Source organism: Ochotona curzoniae, unplaced genomic scaffold, assembly GCF_017591425.1.
Source record: "Ochotona curzoniae isolate NIBS_2020 unplaced genomic scaffold, NIBS_Ocur_1.0 contig_2688, whole genome shotgun sequence".
NCBI classification, from domain to species: domain Eukaryota; kingdom Metazoa; phylum Chordata; class Mammalia; order Lagomorpha; family Ochotonidae; genus Ochotona; species Ochotona curzoniae.
The window spans coordinates 16,679,500-16,702,992 of NW_024465553.1; the positions used below are offsets into that span (position 1 = coordinate 16,679,500).

Consider the following 23,493-nt stretch of genomic DNA (forward strand, 5'->3'; position numbering starts at 1 on the left):
TCAAAGACAGCTCAAAGCCTTGGGACCCTACACCTACCTAGGAGACACAGAAAAGGCTCCGGGCTCCTGGCTTTGGATTGGCTCAGCTCCGACTATTGCGGCTGCTTGGGGAGCGAATCATCAGACAGAAGATCTTTCTCTCTGTCTCTCTCCTCCTCTCTGTATATCTGATTTTCCAATTAAAAAAAAAAAAAGAATGGCCATTGAATCTGTTCTTCAGATCCTGTAGCCAGTGGGTGAATTGTGAGAAACTTGGAAAGGACAGGGCTGCGTGACTCAAACTATTTACACCTGCCACCCACAGAACTGCTGCCGCCGGCTGGCATTTCCATGACTGCTCTTTTGGAGAGAAGCAGAAATAGACGTAGACACACGTGTAACATAGTCTTTGATTTCTCAACATTTGATTTCACAAAATTGATATGTCGGTAGACACAGGTCTGCCACGTGGGTGGCAGACAGGAGCCTGCTGCCTTCCAGGGCACCCGTCACCAGGAGCCTGGATTTGGAAGCAAAGCTAGACTTTCACCCACGTGCTCTGGTGTGGCAGGTGGGCATCCCAGCTGGTAGGATAGCCTCCATGTCGAATGCCTGTCCCTGCCCCCACACACTCCTCACAGGCACCTGGATGCATCTACAAGTGTACACAGGCACACACACGCATGCCACTCGTGTCCAGTTGTCTCTCACTCTCACCTGTGGACTGGAATCCACCTACAAGGAATGCCTGTATACAGCCTTCCTATGGCTGCAACTCATTAGTAAGCCCATTAGTTGTTTATCTGTTTATGATGGCAAAAAACTCTTTTTCACAAGTCCCAGTTTCCCAAGTGTAGGAGGAAGAGCAACTGCCAGTTCTAGGAAGCCACGAGGACTGTCTGCTCAAGGTCAGATTGGAGAGGGAAGGGTCGGGGGTGGGGAAGGGAATGGCTGGCAAAGACCCGACATGAGCTGAAGAGGCTGCCAGCCGCTGCAGATTCAGAGTCAGGCTCTGTCCTACCCAACTCAATCCTGAAAAGCCAGTCCCCAAGAAGCTGAGTATTTCCACAGACTCTTAAGCCCTGGTCACCTTGAACTGCCTTCTCCCTGTCTAATGAGGGAAGAGACAGTTTCCAGTGCCAAGGCTGCAAGCAGCTTTGGAGATGCAAAGATTTGAAGGGAATGCACTAGAGGATGTGTCTTCTGGCTTGCTGTGTGCCTTCAAAGAGGAGCAGCTTTTTCCAGAACCCCGTGTGAAGTCGCAACACAGCATCGCTTCTTCTCTGGCCATGATATGCAAATACAGGCTCGCGGAAGGGGAGAAGGGGCGCGCTGGGTTGAGTCTTTATTTCCAAAAAGAAAGGCAAGGAAGGAGAAAACGCACCCCTCCCACTGGAACTATAAACACTGCAGGCAGACAGCAGGCCTGGAAGGGAGGGCAGATCAGGTTGGGAGGAGGGGTTGCAGCAGACACTAATTTAAAAAGGTCACCACGGCAGGGATGGCCTCGGGGGTCACTAGGAGAGGCAAGGATGGGATGACACTGAATGAAGTGGCCCAGGAATGGAGCTGCCTTTGGTCCCCTGCCACCCACATGCACTGAGTTCTTGGCTCACAGCTTTGGCTCAGTTGTGGGGTCTACGAGGGTGTTGGGCCAGTGACTGGGCGCTCACTCTCCACCTGTCTCTTTCAGCCTCTCAAATAAACACGAACTTTAAAAATCAAACAAAATTCCCTCTTATTCCACTGGTTAGAGAATCAGTGGGCAGCCTGATCTGTGCTAGTCGTACTCAGCCTCAGGAGCAGAAGTGCTCCAGGGATGTAGAGGAACATCAGATCCACTAGGAGGCAGCCTTGTGCCTCTATAATCCATGTGTTGGACCAAAGCCTTAAGACCAAGGCATCTCTACTGAGTTGTGGCAGAGGCTAGCCAGAAAGGACTAGCGCTGGGAGGAACTCCTGCAACAACCAGCAGCGGGGTGAGGGAGTGTTGAACTCCGTGCGGTTCTCCTTTGGAGAAGGAAGACATGGATGGTTGACATGGAACTTACACGGAGTAACGGGAAGGGGCTGTCCATATGGAGAGGCTTCTGGATTGGTTGGGGCTGTCAGCCGGATGTGGTAGTGCCAAGGAGGTGATGCTGGGATTGGGGGCCAAGGTTTTAACATAGCCTCAGGAAAGGGAAACGGCTTTTTGTTTTGGTTTTGTTGGTTTTGTTTTGGGTCCATAGTTATTAACTAATTAGCCTCCCTCCTCTCTCTTCCCTCTCATCCTCCAGTTCTTGCCGTTATATTCAGAGCATCTCAGAACATTTTTTTCTGTTCTGGCCTGAGAGTTTTTCAGATGCCTGGCTACCTCTGTCAGCTCAGACTGTGAGTAAGGATGAAGATGTTGGGATTCTGCAGTCCTGAAAAGAGCTGAGGATTCACTTTTCCCTACTGAACAGTTAGAGTTTAGGAAAGAATCCAGGAAATGATCATTAATTAGTGAATTCTATCGGAAAAGCAGAAGAGTCCTTTCCAGTCTTTGACCCAACACCCGAGAGTTCCAGACACGCCTATGTTTGGTCCCCCTGGGTCATGCAATTTCTTATGGTCCAGATCCTGTGGTTCCTTCAACCAGAAACACGTGATTCTTTTCTGGAGTAGGAAGCGTGTTGTGATCTTGTTTATCTGCACAGAGGAGAGGGTGGGTCTTGAGATGAACATGGTGCTTCCAGGTCTCCAGGCAAGGGGAGGCCAACCCCCTCTGCCCGGCTGAGGGTTCAGGATTCTGGGACATTTCATTGCTCATTTGCCCAAAGGTCATCTCTCATTGCTCATTTACCCACCATTTCAAGTTACAGCATCTGAGGCAGAAAGCACGCCAAGTATAGGCATTGATTTCTCCTTAAGGGGTCCATCACCCTTACCATTAGATCCTGGGCCCAGTTCTCAGCATGTTATGTCCTGGGATGGTTGGCAATAAGACACCTTCCACCCTTCCAGAGGCTCCTTGGGTTTTCTTAGCACTTCTTGAGTTCATAGTCAGGCCCCGTGTTCCCTTTTCCCGTTTCCAGTAAAAAGGCAACCAACAAGTCCAGCCTTACACCTTATCCCAACGCCCTTCAAGCAGATGCCACCTTCTCCTGCCACATTGCAGGGCACACAGAGGTCAAGCAGAGTAACTGATGACATGGGGCCCACCGACCAGCTACCACTGCCAGTGCACGGGCAAGTGACCCAGTTCCAAACATCCCGTACTCAGGGCCTGCTTTCTCGGGATACCACTGATAGCCATGGTGTTAGCCTAGTTTTTGTTTTTATTTCGCCAAAAGCAGAGCTTGAGACAAATGCTGATGTGTGGGTGGTTATCGGGAGGTAGCAGAAGTGACGGAGAAGAATAGACAAGGAAAGGGAACTAGTACAAGATGTGTTGTGGAGCTGGGCCACCTGTGTGGGCTCCCTTGACAGATCTGTGTTAATCCAGCTTCCTGCCAATGTACTTGGGAAGGCAGCAGATGATGGAGGCTCAAGCGGTCGCTGCCGCCCCAGAACTGTATCCTTCTGCCACTTCCTCCCCTGCCTCCCAGCTCTGGGTTTAGGTCTCTGCGATGTGTCCACGTTGGCCAATGCGGCTCCTTAACTATTCCACAGTCAATTTCAGGCCGCTGCTCACAGATCTGGAGGCTGTTACAGAGCGCCTTTCCTTGTGTGTCTGTGCTAGGTCTTCCCACGGATATCCTCAGGAGGGAGAGTGCCAACTCCCTGCATGTTTCCTGGGCTCGCATTGCTGCTCACTGCCAAACTGCTTGACATGGCAGTCACGTCCCTTTCCCACCGGCGGCAACCTCAAAGATGTTTCTCCATAAACAAAAAAGAATTTCCGGTTTCCAGGGTACCTGGCCCTGGGACAAAAGGCCCAGAAAGGTGTCACCAGCCAACTTCCTTGGTCCCTTTCTAATGAAAAAGAGACCAGTCTGAGGCCCTCCCCCTTGGCAGTGGCCGGAGACAGAATCGGGCTGGCACTTCAGGTGGGGAATTGGTATGCCAGTGTTGCCCTTGTTCCTGATATGTTAAAATATGCACTTGTCTCGGGAGAGATGTGCTCTGGTGAATCCAAGACAGGGTGGGGAAAATATCCTTTTATATTTGAGAAAAAAATGACTTGGGGACCCAGAATGCCCTAACTGCCTACTACCCAGTCTGACTCCTCTCACCAGGAGGGAACCCTGGAATCATGCTCTCCCCCCAGCCCTCCAGCTTGTCCTCCTCAGGTGAGACCGTAGCCATAAGCACACCTTTGGCTGGCGAAAGAAGGAGCATTCCGACCTGGTGAGGCAGATTACAAAGAGTCCGTCCCTTGCTGGCTGGCTGAAATCCTAGAGGAGTCATTTACCCTGTCTGAGCTTCATTATATCATCTGCAAAATGGGAGGAATAATGTCTATTTGGGGGTCGTCGTGAGAAGTAAATGAAACAATGTAAGACAACTTCAAAGGTCTCTGGAAAATGGAATTAGAAGATAAGCAAAGGGCTGGTCTTGCAGCACATACGGAGCTGACATGCCAACACCAGCATCCCTCACCGGAGTGTTCCAGGCCCATCTATCTGTCCCACTTCTCATCCAGTTCTGTGCTAAAGCGCCTCCGAAGGCAGCGGAGCGCGGCAGAAGTGCTTGGGCCCCTGCCGCCATGTGAGAGACCAGGTGGAGTTCCTGGCTCCTGGCTTCAGCCTGGCCCGGTCCTGGCTGTTGTAGCTATTAAGGGGAGTGAACCAGCAGAGGTAAGATCTCTGTTTCTCCTCTCTTTGTCAATCTACATTTCAAGTGTGTGTGTGCGTGTGTGTGTATAAATTAGGTAAGCCTGCTTTTAAGTCCATGAATATGTTTTTCATACTGTACATTTTTCTTGAACTTTTTGAAGCTGTTTTATAAACAAACAGTTGAACTTTTTTTTAAAACACAAAATAAACTTATGTCTGTCTGACTTCCATTTTTTAGGAAGTTTCTGAGGTCCCCTGGCCTGTGCTGGTTTGCTGCAAGTTTGCTCTGCTGCAAGCGGCTGCAAGTTTGCTCTGCCGGAACCTCCAACTCCTTGGGGCGGTGGGGATGTAGGAACCCCGGCTGCTGCCTGGCAGGAGCGTGGTGAGAAAGCAAGCCAGTGTAGGGAGGGACTTCAGTAAAATGTGTAGCCAGGGAGGGAAGGGGGCACTGCAGATTGCCTGGCACAACCCTGGCAGGTCCCCGGGGAAACATGTGCAAACCAAATGAATAAAATTAAAACTGATAGGTGGGGATGAACCTCTCTGAGCCTCAGCTGCTATATCTATAAAATGGGCACATTTACCTGGGAGGGTCAGTGTGAAAACCAAAATACTACAGCAGGTGCTCCCAACATGCCTGACCCTGGGCATGCCTCGCACCCCATCCCCAGGCAGACACGTGAGGCAGCTGAGTAACGAAGAGCAATATTTACTGAGTACTATGAAGGGTGTGAAGGATGGAAAGGCACCCCAACCCCGCCCTGGCCACCCCAACACCCCGACACTACAGTACTTAGGAGATACACACAACGGCCATAACTGGGGGGGACGGGGGGCAGAGGGTGTCTGTTCATCACAAACAAACCATAACATATTTATACTGTATCACATCGCGTGATTATAGAAATCCATATATAGATTGCTTGTATAAAATCTTTTTTTTTTGTAAAAAATATTAAAAAAAAGTATATATATATATATATATATAAAAACAACAACAACAACATGTGCAGTTGGAAGCCCTGCCCGGACAGCCAGTCTGTAAACATTCAGTGGGTATGTGCTTTGGGACGGGCGCCCGCGCCTCCGAGCCGGCAGCAAGCTCCAGCAGGGCTGGTGGCCAAGCAGCCAGCGGCCGCCTCCTCCAGACAGGGCTTCAGGACTCGGCACGGCACCCTTCACCAGCCTCACCGCAGGGCCAGGGGCCGGTGAAAGGCCGGTTCCTTCTGTGTTCCATCCTCGGCCGCCTGCGGGTTGCAACTCCCGGCTTCTCCTGGGTGCTCCCAGGTCCTGGTGGAGGGACCCCTTTGGTCCTGCCTCCTCCCAGCGAGACTCCTGGCAGGATGGACCGCCCTGCCTGCAGGTCGACTTTGGTCTCAGCCCTTGGTCCCTCTGGGCTTCTTTGGCCCACTCCTGCCCCACCTCAGGGAGCCAATCTTGAGTTTCACAAAAGAAAGAAAGAAAGAAAGAAAAAGCCCGGCCGGGGCTGTCTTGCTGAGCCTGGTCCGGGTTTCCATGCACCAAGCAGGGGCCTCTCCAGGCCCCTTCCTCCTCCCTCTGCGTCTCTCTTCCTTGTGGTCATCATCGTCCTCCTCCTCCTCCTCCCAGCCCACGGTCACTTCTTCTCGAGCTGCTCCAGCAGCGGGTGGCCGTCGGCCTCCGGGGTCTTGACGCTGTCGGTGCGCACAATGCAGGTGGGGCGATGCCGGTTCAGCATGAGGATCAGCTGCTGCCGCTCCTGTTTCAACTCCTCGATCTGCGTTTTGAGCTCGGCGTTCATGAGCTCCAGCCGCTCCGACTCCTGTGCAAACAGACGCAGCCGTGAGCTGGAGCTGGCCGGGCAGAGGTACCACCCAGAAGGTGGGCCAGGCGCCCCGGCCAGCACCTCAGGAGCAGCTTCCTACCAGAGGAAACACAGAGCCTCCCGTGGAGCCCGTGGGTTAGGTGACCTTCACACCTGTGACGCTGGCCTGTGTCACAGTGGGTGGAGTCTGGGGTTGGTCCAGCTCCTATGCTCACTGCTGCTTTGCTCTCTCCGTGCACACCAGCTATAGTGACCTCATCTGCCACGGCCGCTCTCCTGCCTCAGGGCCTTTGCTCAGAAATCAAAGGGTGGGAGAAGGATGGTGGTTAGGGAGAACCCACAGCAGCTCCTTGGAAGGTTGTGAGGTGACCCACAGGGGACAGTGGCAAGGTGCTTCGTTATGCAATAAATGCATGTCAGGGGGTATTTTACCCTGTGTGGTTGGTGAGCCCAGAGTGCTCTCATCATTCCTCCGCAAACAGGTTCCTACAGGTGTGGAAGCTGCAGTCCCTTCCTCATCCCCTGGCATCTACAAGCATCAACCGCTAAGAGGCAACTATTGATAGTCCTGCACTGGCCTGCTGCATTCAAAATGAGACATCCGATAGATCCCAAGCAAGGTCTCCGGCCCAGCTACAGAGGTGGAAGGGCAGGGCAAGGAAGGGAAGGAAATGGATGATTTAATGTGAGGACTGAGTGCTTGTGGTGGGGGTATGCTGGCAGTTCATGTGTGCTGGCCTGGGGGTCTCACAGGAAAACGGAACAGCATCCAAATGACTTATCCTGGCTGCGCCTGCAGACACCCCAGGGGAGAGCTGAGTCAGGGGCCCACAGCCAGGCCTGGCTCTGCCTTCCAGGGCACCCTGCCCAGTGCCTGGAGAAGGTGTGGGTTTACTACCCAAGGGAGGCCACTAGCAAGCACCCAGCACATGGAGGTTGGTGTCCCCAGCCTGCCTGCTTGGAACACTCACCGTGCACAGAGCAGCCCCGGATGAGAACCAGCACAGCAGCCTGTAACAGCCAGAGAGCCAGCTGCGGCTGCTGCCGTGAAATGACAACTAGACAGCCCCTCCTCCTCACCCCAGCACCTGTCGGTGGGGCCCAGCGTCAGCCAGGGGTTGGGGGGAAGGCTACCCCCCCTCACTGGATCACTCCGCTGCGCTCCATTCAGAAGCAGCAGCAGCATGAGCTCGCGGGGAACTTGGAACTGCTGACACAGACCAGGCCTCGTGACCAGACGCCTGGAGAGGATCGGCTCAGAGAAGGAAAAAAATGCTTTGGGGGAAATATTCAAGAGCAGCCATGGTGGTTTTGGATTCGATGGGCTGAGACAGGCTGGGGAAGCTGTTCCCAGAACTCCCAGGAAAGCCATCTTTCAAGGGATAACCAAGACCCTCTCCACAGGAGACCATTAACACACAGTGCCTGCCCAACTGCCAACCTCAGGGATGCCCAACAAACACCCCTGCCCCCCAGGTTCCCCCGCCCGGCCTAAGGTTTTGGCAATGTTCACAGGAGGCAGGATGAGTTTAAACAGTAAAAGCATTCAGTACACTGAAGGCTAACAGGGGTGGACAGTTTTTCAACTTCAAGCAGTGGGCAAGAGAATCGTAGGAAGAAAAAAGACATCAGAGCAAAGTTGGCTGGAATTTGGAGAATGGAGGCAGGACAGAGAATTGAGCCTAAGTAACATTTGGGCCATCAACTCTTGGATCTAACCTCAGTGAAGGGGAACCTGGCTACGGCAAACTCCCAGGGGATAGGTGTGGACAGGGGCTGTTGCACGACACCCTGGGCTGTCATGGTTGAATGATGTGGGGAGAACCGAGGGGCAGCACCAGCACTCCCAGGCAATGACTGCTCAGGTGCCTGCAGATGCCCCCCTGGGACCTGGTGCACATACCCAGTGCCCACTGTGGAGGGCTTACCCGCTGCAGGAACTCCGTGCGCTCCTTTTTCTTATTCCGGCACCGGGCCGCTGCCACCTTGTTCTTCTCCCGGCGCCTTTTCCTCCGCTCCTCTTCCTCATCTAGCTGTGAGGGCACAGAGCCACAGGTCAGACATCGAGGCAGGCTCCGGCAAGGCTGCCCCGTCCCCCACCCAACACACACACAGACTGACGCCCCATTGCCCCTGCTGAAGCCACATCTCCATGCAGCGACAGGGGAGCTGCAGGGCAGCCAGTGGCTCCTTCTGGTAGATGGCAGCTGGGAGAAGGCAGGGCTGAGCAGAGCAGCCAGCCCAGCCGCTCCTGCAGCCCAGCCCAAGTCCTCCAGGCACACTTTTCCAGGCCAGCGGTTCCCAGGTACTTCCTATGCCGAGGGCTGGGGCTGTACACACAGGTTTTGTCTCTCATTTCCTTCCACCTTGCTCTGATGATGTTTCTCTTCCCCAACCTCCCTGGCCACCCCTGCCCCGCCCACCACTGTCTTTCCAGATTCTTGGAACAAGGCACACATTGCCCCCCACTCCTTGCAGGATCTTCACCTGCTTTCATTCAAGAACTTGTGTCTGTGCGTTCCATCCCCAGGATGTTCACCTGGGAGGGGGCTGGGGGAGTTCATGGGGCACAAGTTTAGGCGGTCTCCTAAGTGCACAGGCTGGCTTCTCCCCAAGTCAGGACCCTCAACCAGCACAACACCGGGCCCATCTGATGGAGAGCAGGAGACTCGTCACCACCAACCCTGCCCTTTGAACCTGAGTTACAATTACTGATTCATAAGCAGTAACAGCTAAAAGCTGCCTACTGTGCTAAATCCTGTAAACGCATGCCATTTCCTCTTCTCAGTCCAAGTCTTTGGTGGAAGGGCCTCCTAACTATCCCATTTTACAGATGGTAAGACCAAGGCCCAACAGTTCAACTGACCCCAAGCCACTCAACCAGCCAGCTTCTGAACTCAAGATTTCACATACTTTAACCTTCCTCGACCACTGGCCCACACAGCCACGAGGGATCAGGAGTGCCATGCTGGGGCGTGCACTACCCTACCCACTCCCCAGCAGGAGAGTCAGAGGCCTCTAAGGGAGTGCCCTGGGCCTGCCAGCTTGCTCACTTCCAAGCCCTGGCAGCCCAAGGCCTGGATCAAGGTTTTAGCTGCAAGGGCTACAGGCCAGGAAAATAAGCAGGCATGCTGGGAGTACTCTCGACAAGTATTAGGAGCCCATAGCTAAGGGCCCGGACCCGAGCACAGCCCCACGCACGGCCCCCCAAGGTCCAGGCCCCTGGCAAGGCAGCCCTCTTCGTCCTTGTCTTCCACCTCCGAGCTGCTCCTGGAGCCACCCACCCCCCCTGGAGGCTGCTGGCACAGAGATGGGCACCCACGCCCCACCTGCATCCCTCCCAGCCCCTTGGCCTCTTTTGAAACCCAACCAGAAGTGACAGGTCCTCTGGCTGACCTACATGTGGGAAAAGAGAAACCTGGCCGAGATGCCTTCCGCCCCACCTCAGCCTAACACCACCCACCACCGTGCCCCTGACAGGGTAGCCGTAGCCATGATGGCAGGCAGGGGGCAGGCACTGAAGGAAGGCAGCGACCAGCAGGGCTGCCTCTCCTCCATCCGCCAAGGCGATGAGTGGGCCCCCAGAACTCATACTCCCTCCCGCCCCTCTGCACAGGCCCGCACAGGCACAGCAAAGCAGGAGCAAACAAGTTACCAGAGCAGCAGACACAGAGAGGTCCGGTGCTGGAAGAAGCTGAGCAGATGGGCCAGGCCAGGACACTCAGATGGGGTGGCCTTTCTGCCTCTGCACCCACCCTCTCCAGCCTCGTAACTCCCTTTTGCCATTGTCTTCCTCCCCAAACATACAGTTCCCAAACTCTATTCTGATCTTTAAGCATAACTGTCACCTTCTCCAGGAAGCCTCCCCAGATTAACAGCTTTTGTGCCCTGCTACAGCACGGTAAGAGTTTCCGTCACATCCCCACCACACTCTTTCATCTTCCTAAGGGTCTGCAGGGCCTAACCCATAGCACGGCACTCAGCAGGAGCTCTCCAAGTGCCACTCCAATGGAAGAATGGATGAAGAACTTTGGAGAAAGACGCCCCAGGCCTGCACTCTTCTTGGGCCCTGCTTCCCCGAGAAACACAATGTCTGAATGTGTATGGAACTGTGAGTGACAGCTCCGAAGGCTGACACAGGGGTGCACAAATCCTACGCAGGCCCAGAAAGAACACAAGATATGTGCGTGGGCTGAAGCCCCCAGTGCCACCACCAGCTTCCAAGCTGGTCCTTAGGCCCTTCCTGCATCCTTACCCCACTGGGGAGCTGACATCTCCCAGGAAGGCAGGAGTGGCTACCAAGTCCCCCTGCTGGGGGGCAGGGCACACATTCACCATGGCCCTCATGCCCCACCCCTCACCCACCCAGTCCCCCTGCTGCTGTTGGAGAGCTACCCAAGGGAAGGAACGGCTGCAGAGGCTCCATGGGAACCCAGCCATGGGCAGGGCCTGCCCCCTCCATGGTTTCATCCCTGTGTGGGGCCATATGGGAACTCTCCCCAGGCTCCTGCAGGCTGAAGCTGCAGCGCCCACCCTCCTGGCACAGCCTGAATCCCACAAAGCATTTGGCCCTGAGTGGGTGAACAACAGTGGTACATGTTTTCCCACACGCGGCTCTGACATCTCAAACTGGAAGTCAGAGGGCTGACTTGTTCCCTGCAGGTGCAGCTGGAAGAACCAGGCTGTTTGGGAAGGAAGCAGCTTGCTGCCTGCTCAGTACACATAAAGAGTTGGGAGATGGAATGGGAGTTGGGCAGCTTTCCCTGTTCTTGGCTCTGTTTCCGCATCCCCACCCCAGATTTCCAGGGTGGCCCAAGGGCAAAGTCACCTGTGTCTCCACAGTAGGAGAGAGACTTGGGGACCCAGAACCAAGAGTAGTGGGAATCGAACCAGCATTGCAAGCATGGAGCTTCAAGAAATGAGAAAAGGCACAGGAGAATTCCCCAGTCTTGGCTTTTTGGCACAGACTACAGGCTCGGGTGTCCCAAGCCACTCCCCTACTGGTGTGAAAGACAGAAGCTGGGCCTGGCCGGGTAAGCAGGAACCCCAGGCACATGTTTAAGGAGAGACACACGCTCAGGTTCACATACGTACAGGGGCGGCACCTGAAACTGAGTGCCTTTTTAAATGTCCTGACCTGGGGCACACACCCGGCCTGCTCACCCTGGCCCAGCCTGCAGAGAGAGAGGCAGGGACACAGAGCAGGCAGTAGTCTCACACAGAACAGAGACACACACACCAGTGGGAGTGAGACAAGAGAGAAAGAACTGCATAGAGAAAGCACAGAGATGTGGCGGACAGGACAGATGGACAAATGGGACGGATGGTGGACGCGCAGGAAGCATAAGAAACTCCGGATTCCAGCCCTGGTGGGGCGTGGCTGTACTCCTCGTCCTTGCGGTCTGTGACAGGTACCCCCATCTGCCCTGTACTTTCCTCCTTTAGCCTGGAGGGAGTTGGAGATCTTGGCCACTGACACATGCTGGGAGTGGGGGGGGGGATGGCCCTCAGTTGTTTCCCTGGCATAGCTGGGTGATGTCAGGGGATCACAGAGGAGCAGATGATCCCCACAATTGAGGGGTGAAGTCCTACCCAGAAGCTTCTAGAACCATCAAGAAGGTGGCAGAGCCTGGGTGCTCTGGACAACAGCCAAGAGGAAGCTTGGGTGGGTGACAGGTGGGTGACCTCAGTCCCATCATTCCCAGCAGAGAGCAGGTGAGTCACCGAAAGGAACCCTGAAGGAGAGTTTAACAATAGAACTATGCAAAGGGGTGGATGGAGCCTTGGAGATCCCAGTCCAGCAACACCAGAGGCTTAAAGGGACCTTGGATGGCAGTGATGATGGGCACAGGGGAGCCATGACTTAACCATGATCTTGGATTCAGGAGCATTTCCAGGAAGGGCTGGGTACAGGGGACCCCCAACTCTCTCTCTGCTAGTGGCTCAGGTCACCCAGAAGTCAGGGAGCAAGGAAACCTGGGTAATGCAGTCCATGGCACAAGGCCACCTGGAAGAACTGAAGACGAATTTGATGGATCTAAGAGTTTTCGGCTATCACTCTCTGTGCCCCACCCGCAGGACTGGCCTTGCCAAGGTAGGAGGCAGGCAATGCCAGCAACACTGGACAAAGTCCTATGGGGCCAGAGCCGTCCCCACAGCCAGCGCTCATCTTACCAGAGTGGGGACCCTGAGGACAGAATCGGCCTCTCCTGAATGCTTGGGAGGCTCACCAATCCCATCCCAGACCTGCTGGATCAGAGCCAGGCGTCCCACGGAATTCTCCCAGACGTCCCAGGCTCAGGGACCGCCACCCTCACCTGCTTGCTTATCCCAGCACAAGCAAACCCAAGGAGCCTCCCGAATCCCTTCCGTCACAGTCCACTGGGCAAAACGTGGCAACTGCACCCGAAGAGCACACTGCTGAGCCACCCACTGGCATTCCACCAGCCCAGCACCCTCCACGTCATCACTGCTTCCACCCCAGATGATGGCACTGGCTCTGGGCAACTCCTTGTGACCTTAATGCAGCACCTCTGCTTCTGTCCCACATGCATACCCCCTTCTCTACACTCCTCACGGCCCACTCCTCCTAACTCCTAAACTCTGCTGACTCCCTCCTCCTCCAGTTCTCCCCTGGGCCTGGGGCTAGCACTGCCTGAGCCCTCCGCAGGGACTTCTGGTCCAAGCCTTCACTGACCACCCCAATGAAAACGCGCACTATGACTCCAGCCCATCATGTCCTCACACATTGCTCCAAAGTGTAGTCCTTAACTGCACCCCCTGTTCACAGACGCCCGTGCCCATCACTGTCAATCTCCCCTTTGAATGTTCATTCTCTTACTTATAGAAACGCCCCAGCCTCTCTCCTTCACCAACATCACCCAGCCCACCAGGGCTGAGTGTGGTACCTACCCAACAGACCACCATGAGCCAGTTGACTAATGAAAAGCCAGGCTGTTCAGCTCTTAGTGGAGCACCAAGGCCAATTCCATGTCCCCCCGACTTCAAGGAAATAAAGAAGACCATCGCCGGGATCGGCGATCGGCACAGTGGGTTAAGCACCACCAGCACATTATGGGTACACTGGTTCTAGTCCCGACTCCTCCACTGCCAATTCAACTTCCTGCTAATGCACCTGGGAAGGAACCAAAAGATGGCTCAGACTCAAATACTTGAACCTCTGCACCCCCATGGGAGACCTAGCTGGAGTTCCAGTTTTCTGGTTTTAGCCTGGCCCAGTCCCATATGGGAGTGACCCAGTGGAAAGAAGATATCACTCCCTCCCATCTCTATCTCTTCTCCTGTCACTTTGCCTTTCAAGTAAAGAAGATAAAATCTTTAAACAACAACAACAAGAAGCCAAGGCTGCCTGCTTGGGGTTTGCATCCGGATCTTTTGTTCTCAGAGTGCAAGAACTTCCCTGCTCACCAAAGTTCAGGTGGCCTGAGCGTGTCCTCTCCCACGTGACAAAGCCCCGGCCTCCTCGGCTCCATCCTGGGAACACGAAGCAGCAACAACAGCAGCAGCAGCAGGAGCTTCCAACAATCCACTCACCTGGGTCTCTCTAAATACAAAGAGTGGGTGCACATGCCACCTGCAGGCTGCAGGCTTAGGGGAGGGGGCTCCCCAGACTCCCCATGGCGTGGTCCTTTGGTCTGTCTACCAGCCCCAGCTGCAGCCACTTCTCCAAGGCATTTCCACACCTCCACATGTGGGGCCTCCAGCGGATGCAGAAAGAGAAATTACTTCCAACTACCAGGCTGAAAATCAAGACGCCCACATGGCCAAAGCCCAGAGGGAAAGGAGCACCCCACCCCTCGCCCCAGGCGGACAGCAAGCCAAACTGGAAGGCATCCAGCACCAAGTGCAGAAGCAAAGGCTGTGGGCTGTGTCCACCCTGAGAACCGCAGTCTGGGTAGAGAGAACCCAGGGCCTTGGAGACTCAGGGTGTCAGGGCTGTGACCAGCACTGGCTTCAGGAAGGTGTCTCCACGGCTCAAGTGGCCCAGGGAAAGTCACCCGGCCCTCCTCATCACCTGTACAAAAAAACATAAGGAGCCCTTGCTGCCCAGGTGGGTGGCGAGGGACTAAGTTTCAGAAATGCCACTGCCCTGTGCACCTTCCCAGGTGAGAAGGGGAGACAGTGACATTGCTGGCAGAGAAACAGGATCTGGGAAGAGGGACTGACAGAGAAGGGAGCCTCAGGGTGACAACGCTGTGACCGAGCAGGGCTGTAGCCCACTGGAGACCCCCACCAGTCCCCTCCACTCCATGGGGGAACCACATTTCAACACCAGGGACCCACAATCACCCTGGAAAGTAAATACTCAAATATCAAACATACCAGACATTCCCCCACATAAACAAGGCTGCGCGGAGCCTTGGGGGCTGTGCACCCTGCCCACTCCCTACCCCGCCACACACAACAACAAACAAAAGTAGGGCAGTCCAGGGGTGAGATGGTGGCCAGGCCAGGCCAACCTACAGGACCGGGCCCACAGTTTCCTGTGCCTCCTCCCACCCCAGCAAGAAGGAATGAGGCCACCCCAGGGGTCCTATTCTAATATCCTCATTGGCCCAGGCAGCTCATAGGCACCAGGCCTTTCATTTTGTCCTTGACCAGCTGAGACAGAACTTCTGGAAGCTTGCTGCTGCTGCCTGTGTATAGCCAGGCCTTTTCATGCCCATGGGCTCCAGGTCTGTCTGGGTTTCTGCTGGGCAACAGTGAGGTGGGTGTCTCAGGGGGACAGCGAGCCGAACAGGGTTCAAAGACAACAGTGCAGACAGCTGGCCTGTCTCCAGGAGGGGCTGCAAACTCTGGCCACTGGCAGAAGCTAAGGGAGTGACTGTGCCTTAGTGAGCATGAAGGGCAGGAGCGGACTCAGCGGCCAGCTCCACCAGAGCAAGGCAGATGAGGGGGGGATGGCAAGTCTCCCAAACCTTCTGGATCAGCGGAACACAGGCATTCTTAAAGGAAGATCGCCCACTTCTTCCCGTTGGCCAGGAATTGCACTTTCAAAGGAACGCCGCATGGGCAGCGTACGCAGGCCATCTGCAGACTGCACCAGCCCGTGGGCTGCTAATTGATGGCTTCTGGCATGCAGCACACCCAAGTGTCCTCAGAAGCCTGACTTCCTACCCTGTGACCCTGGGCCTGGCTGCAGTCAGCTCAGCAGGCACAAAAGCAAGTCGAAGGGCGGGAAAACCAAGGCTGCAACGCTGAAGACGGGGCCACAGTGGCATCACACGCCCTTCTCTGGGCTGCCATCCCCCCCAAAACCCCTCCCTGCTGGGACATCCGAGTGGGAAGCACTGCCCCAGCCCCTTTTAAGAAGTCTCTGAGTGCCAGCTCCTGGATCTCACAGATCCCTGAATCCCCTTCGCCCTGGATCTGCCACTCTGAGCTCCAACCTGGCCTAGGACTTTGTTACCATCCCTTCCAGGCCTGCTTCTCTTCCCACTCCAGCTACATGCCCATGAACTGTCTTGCTCACCTATGCACCGATGCCAACTAAACCCTCGTTTCAAATCCACACATCCACCTGCCAGCTGTCTGCCCAGGGTGGGTGTTTGAACTCGTCTGCTGTACAATCTTACGTAACAAATACATACGCCAGAAGGCTTATTTCAACCTAGCACAGTTAGAGACGTAGACAAGAAGATTGTATTTTTGTCAAGATTTTATTTTTGCCAAGATTTATTTTATTTATTTGAAAGGTGAGAGTTGGGGGGGGCGGTATTTTTCAACCCTGGTTCACTCCCTAAATGGTCACAACAGCCAGAGCTGGGCCAGTCCCAAGCTAGGAGTCAGGAGTCACTTCTGAGTCTCCCACGTGAATGTAGGGGGGCCTGAGTATTTTGGCCAGCTTTTCCAGGTGCATTAGCAGGGAGCTAGATGCAAAGTGGAACAGCCGAGACCTGAATCGGTGCCCACATGGGATATGGGCACCTCAGACAGAAGCTTTACCCACTATGACACAGTTCTGGCACCAAGACAGAACTCTTGACTACCAATCCAGAGACCTTTCTCTGTCACCCTGGCCGAGCCCAATGCCAGGCTATGATCAATGCCTTTCCCCTGTAAACCAATGGCACACTGGATACTGAACACATACAAAGCAGCTCAGCCAACCACCAGGAGAGGCTATGAACACACAGTAGCTATGGTGTCCACCTGCCAGGATGACCCTTTCAGCCCCGGCTGGGGCCATGCCCTCGGCACCTGCATGGAACAGTGCAGAGGAGCAGGGCTCCATGCTAAGTTCCCTCTTGAAGGTTTGGAGCCACGATGGTCCAGAGACACGAGATCCCCACAGCATCCTCAGGCCAGGAATGGAAGTTCGGGGTACAGGGCCTGGGAAATTCAGTGGCAGTGCCCCAGGTTTCTGGAAGAGTTACCTTCTGCATGAGTGGAAAGCCCCACACCTCGTAGTCTCTAGCGGACATCAGACCCACGGGGGATCCATTTCAACCTACTTTCTTTGCCCCCTCTCATCTCAGCTAGAGGAGAAACCCAGATCTGACCCTGGCTCTCTCAACATCCCTTATCCACAGGGAGAACTTTCTTCTGGGTTAAAAGAAACCACAAACTAGGCTATTGGGGCCAGTGCTGTGGCACAGCAAAGAAAGCCACTGCCTCTGCCACTGGCATCTGGGGGTCCAGCCACAGTCCTGAATGCTCCACTTGCAGTTCACTCCCTGCTAAAGCCCCTGGGGAAACAGCAGAGGATGGCCTAAGTGCTTGGTCCTCTACATCCACATGGAAGTCTTGGCCATTGCAGCCACTCGGAGAGTGAGCCAGGAGATGAAAGGAATATCTCTCTCTCTCTCTGGAACTCTTTCAAGAAAATAAATAAATCTTAAAAAAAAAAAAAAGAAAAGAAAGAAAAGAAAAGGTGAAACAACAGACAGCTAAGATCAGGGGCTGTCTTCTAGAGCCAGACTAGGAAAGGGCCTTTCTCTTACAAAGCAGTGGAGGGCAGTGAGGCACCTGTGTTTGGAACAAAGTTTGAGACAGCCAACAGGCCAGGCTGACACCCATCTGTGGATTGAACAATCTGGCTCCAGGAGGAGCAAGCCCTGTGACCACAAGCCAGGAGACAAGAAAAACCACCTTGGCACGGGCAGACAATGGCAGACGAACTATCGTCGGAGAGAAAAAGGGGGTGCTGTGTGCCAGGAAATCCCCTTGCTGGAGAAGGGACTGTCTGGGGATGGGCAGCTTGTGTTGAAATCTGTGTCTCAGACCTGCTTCATGTTTAGACTCATGGAGTCTCGTTTCCTACCAGGCAATCAATCTATTCGCTGACCCTGCGGCCAACTGCTTTAGAAGATGAGAAGAATCCCTCCACCCCCAAAAGAGTGGGGAGGGGCAGAATACATCGGCAGGGGCGAGGGAAAAAAAATGCAGTGGCTTCTCCAAGAGTTCATAGCACACTGCACAGCAGTTTGCACTGGATGAAAAGAGACAAAGAAGATGCCGCCTCTGATGCAACGAAGACGCAGCCCCTGCATGGCATATTTAGGAGCAGCATTGCTCTCAAAGTCTCACGCTGGCCAGCATAGACGAGCCTGTCACGTCCCCTCCCACAACACCCCTGGAAGCCGTTCATCTTTCATCGTGAAGGTGAAAAACAAGGTCCTGGGCGCCATCATGCCCCCACCACAGCAGCGCCTTTTCATCTATATGCGAAGCATGCGGCCGACACACTGGCACATGAATCCCAGCCGGTCTCTTTGAGGCACAAAGCCTAGAGGAGAGACCAATCACTCAGCAGAAGAGCGGCCTGACCCTGGAGGGGTCTGGGCAGTGGCTGATGAGGGATCTTGAGAGTTCACAAGCAGGAAGACCTGGCCTGGAGATGGTGGGGGAGACGCCCAGCGCTTGGATTCAAATGCCGAGATCTCTGGACAGTAAATACGACCTCCTCTGGCATGGGAACCTCTCTCTTCCAGAACAATAAAGGAACCTCCTACCGACTAGCAGGACAGCTAAATTAACTGGGGAGCTCCTGAGGGCTCTGATACCAACGATGCCAAGTCGAGGAGCTCAAGACGGGGCAAGAGCTGGTTTGGAATTGAAAAAAGCTGTGTGCTGACTCAGCCCCAGCCTTACACAAATACGAAATGCAGGTAGCAGGATGGCAATGGCAGGCACCATCTGGCAGTTAGAGCTGGGTTTTAAGAAGGAAAAAAAAAAAGTAATTTTGTTTAGAACTCTGTAGCCATTCTCAGATAGGATCTGAGACTGATCAGTCACAGTGGAAGGGAAATGAAATCATTTTAGCTGGCAGATAGCATCAGCATGCCCTGGGGGGCTCACCACAGCACAGGTTTCTCCGCTCCACCCCGCAGAACAGCTGCTTCAGCAGGTTCAGGGTAAGACTCGAGCCATTTACACTGCCCCAAGCTTTCAGGCATTGGCACCGCTCTCTGCCAACCCCCACAGCCAGCACTCCAGATGCAGCCCTGGCAGCAGAAGCCTCTTGTTTGAAGATCACTGCAATGGCAGGATTTTAATTCCAAGGCTCAGCGTTGTATCACGTCGCCAGGATGGCCATGCCATGAGAACAGAAGACACACTGTGATGAATGCAGAAGACACAAGGGGGCAGCCGCAGCCCCCTGCGCTATTCCTGTCTCCATGTTTGCCTGGCACACCTGGATGGGCAGTTACCTACAGACAGTAATGGGCGGGGAGAGAGGTGAGCTGGATGAGAGGTCAGCTCGCCTAGCAACTCTCAGGACGCCCAGTGGTGAAGGACTGAGGTGAGACCAAAGAGATGAACCTGCGCCAACTGTCACCTGGGCAGCACTATTCAAGGTGCTAGACCTGATCATTGGCTGGAGCTCGTGTGTGTGTGTGTGTGTGTGTGTGTGTGTGTGTGTGTGTGTGTGTGTTCGTTCAGGGGAAGAAATAGAATGATAATTTCAGGATGAACCCCTGGCAAGTGCCTTAGCCTACTTTCTTAACAATAATAGGGACTTTCTTGACCAGCCCCCGGGGAGATCAGAGGAGTTACTGTCCCATAAAGAGGCTTGCAAGATGTCAAGTGAAACGAGGGGAAGTGTTGGGGATAGGAGGCCTCTCCTGAACACAGGTGTCCTGGCTCCTCCCAGCAACAGCAGGGCTAGTGTCCACTGTACTAGGACGTTCAGTCAATGGCTGCAGGCGAGACCACCTGCCAGCCCCACCCACACCAACCAAATCAGAAGTAGTATTTCTTGCCAGGTTCTCTAGAAGATTCTAGTGAGGAGCTAGAATTACAAATCACTGCCTTAGGGACAGGCCTTTCATGCAGTGAGCAATGAAAGTACCACTTGGGATACCTCTGACAGGTAGCGTAACTGCCTGGTTCAAGCCCCAGCTTTGCTTCCTGTGAACGCGTACCCTGGGAGGCACAAGTAACAGTTCAGGTACTTGGGGTCTTAGCACTCACAGGGGAGATCTGGGGTTGAGTTCCCAACTCCAGTGTGACCCAGTTCTGTCTGTTGTGGTTGTTTTGGAGGGAGAGAACTAGCAGATGGATGGCATTCTGTTTTTCTATCAATTTTTTTTTTAAAAAATGCACATAGTTTTGGGTCCGGCGCAGTAGTCTAGCAGCTGAAGTCCTTGCTTCGCACGTGAGAGGATCTAATCTGGGTGGCCCTGCTTCCCATCCAGCTCCCTGCTTGTGGCCTGGGAAAGCAGTAGAGGACGGCCCAAAGCCTTGGGACCCTGCACCCGTGTGGGAGACCCAGAGGAGGCTCCTAGCTCCTGGCTTCGGATCGGCTTAGCTCCGGCCATTGTGGCCACTTGGGGAGTAAATCAGTGGACGGAAGATCTTCCTCTCTGGCTCTCCTCCTCTCTGCATATCTGACTTTGTAATAAAAAAAAAATACCTCTTTTTTTAAAAAAAAATGCATATATTTTCTAAAATCATGGTTTTATACCATATCTCCTGTTGTGTTCAAAATCCTGACTGATGGTCATCTTTGCTTCCAGATAGCCTCAAGCATCAAATTTTTTAAAAAAAAAGGAAAGAAAGAAAGAAAGAAAAAGAAAAGAATAAAGAAAATAACCGCAAAGGGGAAGAAAATCACTCTACCCAGCCCAGGGTTTCCTCATGGCCACGGCCCTAAATGACGGTTTTAATAACCATGGCTACTAATTCAGGAGCTCCACTGGGGGATTTGCATGCCTAGCTTCCTCTTCCCTATTATTTGTGCATTTATTTAATACCGGGGGAGAATTCCCACCCCCTGCCTCACTCCTCAAATGCCTCACTCACTGCCTTATTCTCTTCCTCAATGACCTGGGATGGGCCAGAGCAGAAGGCAACAGGGAATTCAATGCTTGTCTCCCACATGGGCACAGTGGAAACCCAACTAACGAACTGGGACTTGGAGTCCACAGCCAGAACTGGGAATCAAATACAGGGACTCTGATGGGGGCTGCTGACACATTAAATCACTAGGCTAAACACTGGCTGTCCCTCACCCGACTCCAGTCTATTTTTAACTTACGCTCAGCTTATCTCACACCTTGTCTCCTGCTCAACCTGCATTGCAGATCTTCATCCAAGGTGGCACTAATGGGATCAACACACTTTCAGCCTCTGGGGACCACTGACCTCATTCTCTCATTCGAACAGCATCTCAAGAAGGAGGCCCGCCTCGACAGGACACACCTGGGAGTCCCATTTCCTGCACCTCTTCATGCACCTGCTGGGCAGCTTCCTGTACGTTCCCAGATTACCTGAAATGTGACACCCTCACATCTGAAGCATAATTTGGTTTTCATTCTCTTATCTCACGCCTGAGAGACAACAATTCAACTCCCTTCTTTGTGGCAGCCAGGGCAATGGTTCCAATGGATGGAAAATCTTGTAACTAATCACCTCCACTGTGTCCGAGGGAGCCAATGCAAGCTGTGAGTGCGGTAGTCACTCCAGAACTGACCTACACCGGGACAACATCTGGCTTTTTGCTACTTTGCTTCCAGAGAGCCATAGGTTTTCGTGGGTGGGGGCTGGAGTATCGTGGAATGGGGACATAGGAGAGGGAAGAGTTGGCCGTTTCAGCGTGCACTATGCTGGGTCTTCACCATATGGGCCCTGTCACCATAGAGCAGAGCCTAGCCCAAGAGCCCCCATGGGGTGTGATGCCCACAGCCTTCCAAGAGGGCTACAACCAGAAGAGGTCCAGCCTCCCTCCCTCCCTCCGCACCCCTGAGCATGTCCACCCCTGCCAGACTCTCTTCCCATATCCCTATAGGTCTCTGAGCTCCAATTTCAGGCCATGTTGCCTTGTGCAATGGGGCAGAGGAGACTAAATGGCTCCACAGTCGTTCAGCCGGATGAGCCTCAGCCAAGAGAGGACTTATTTTCCTCACTCGCAGTCCACACTGGCTCTGGGGACACCAGTAAAGTAACATACCAGCACTGAGACCTTGTAAGGCTGCTGAAAATCCAGTGGTGGTTGGTGAGAATCGGCAATGACTTTAACAACACAGGAAACAAGATGAGGGTGACACAGGCAGCCAAGAGGAAAGCAGAGGGAAGAAGAGCTTTTGGGTTGACAACAGAAACTCCAGCTGCATCCGAACTCGTAAAAAGTCCCAACAAGAAGGCCTGCTGGCCACCGACCCAGGCTATGGTCGGTGCTGTTAGAGGGGCTGATGGGTTCCCTACTAAAGGCAGCCCAGCAACACAAAGCACTGGAGTCAAAGTCAGCAGCACACCAGCCCACTCAGTCTCTGCACTGAGACACCTGAAGTTTCAGCTGGTCTGAAGGGCCAGTTGGATTGCCTGAGGTGCCTCTTGGGAATGAGTGACACCAACAGCCAAGCCTCTTGAGCCCAAAGCTAGAGCTCTGCCCAGGCTCCAGTAGCAGGCAGGACATTGTCCTTTGCTCCCAAGACACCAGAGCACCTCCAAAAACACAGGCCGCCCCTCCATGTCCAAGGACTCTCCAAGGAATGAAAGCCCAAGGACCAAGTGTTTGAATCACTGATTCAAATGACCTTGCATCACCAACCTATGGGAAAATATGAATCACAATCCTGCCTTGCATCCTGTTAACCACCAGGCACCCCACAAAACCTTTATCTGCATTAATTACTTAATTGTCATAGCAACCCTTAAGAGGCAGCTACGATGGGGCCTGGCAAGGTAGTCTAGCAGATAAAGTCCTTGCCTTGCAACTGCCAGGATCCCACATGGGTACCCATTCATATTCCGGCTGCTCCACTTCCCATCCAGCTCCCTGTTTGTGGCCTGGGAAAGCAGTAGAGGATGGCCCTAGGACCCTGCACCCATGTGGGACACCCAGAATAAGCTCCTGGCTCCCAGTTTTGGATTGACTCAACTCCAGCCATTGCAGCCACTCAGGGAATGAACCAGCAGATGAAAGATCTTTGTCTCTCCTTCTCCCTGTAAAATCTGACTTTCTAATAAAAATAAGTAAGTCTTATAAAAAATTAAGAAGAGATGGCTACAATGATGAATCCCACTGAAACTCTTAGAACCATCCACAGAACTCCCTGAGCTTTTCAGCAGCAAAGCCTGATATCTGCTAAGACCACCACAAATTCACTGGTGTAGCCCAGTGTGGAGATGCCTGCAGTCTCCCATCTATGACCAGAGGTTCAACCCCAGCTCCGACTCCTGCCTCCAGATGCCTACCAACAGACTGGGAAGCTGCAGTGATGGCTCAAGTGACTGAGTTTCTGTCACCCTGGTGGGAGACCTGGATGGAGTTCCTGACTCGCAGCATCAGCTTCCCTGGATGGAAGAGGCCTTTGGGAAATGAAGCACGAGACAGTCTTTCTCTCTCTCTCACTGTCTCTCAAATGAGCAATAATTAAAACTAGAAAAAAACAAGCCACATCCCCATCACCATCTCTATGTGGAACCCAGCATGAGGCAAGGTCAAGAGGGCAGAAAACTGACCTAGAATTTTAAATGAAAGCTTTAGAACCCCCATGAACA

General features: G+C 53.7%; 1 protein-coding gene across 2 annotated transcripts in view; it reads right to left on the minus strand.

The window, feature by feature from the left end:
• Positions 1–5,419: 5,419 nt before the first annotated feature.
• JDP2 (Jun dimerization protein 2) overlaps positions 5,420–23,493 on the minus strand; it is a 33,086-nt gene continuing 15,012 nt past the window's right edge. For both annotated transcript variants that reach the window (XM_040975265.1, XM_040975266.1), the window contains exons 3-4: positions 8,454–8,558; positions 5,420–6,522 (exon numbers count right to left, since the gene is read on the minus strand). In XM_040975265.1, the coding sequence (XP_040831199.1) occupies positions 6,337–6,522; positions 8,454–8,558 (291 nt within the window). In that variant the 3' untranslated portion in view covers positions 5,420–6,336. The remainder of the gene's footprint in view (positions 6,523–8,453; positions 8,559–23,493) is intronic.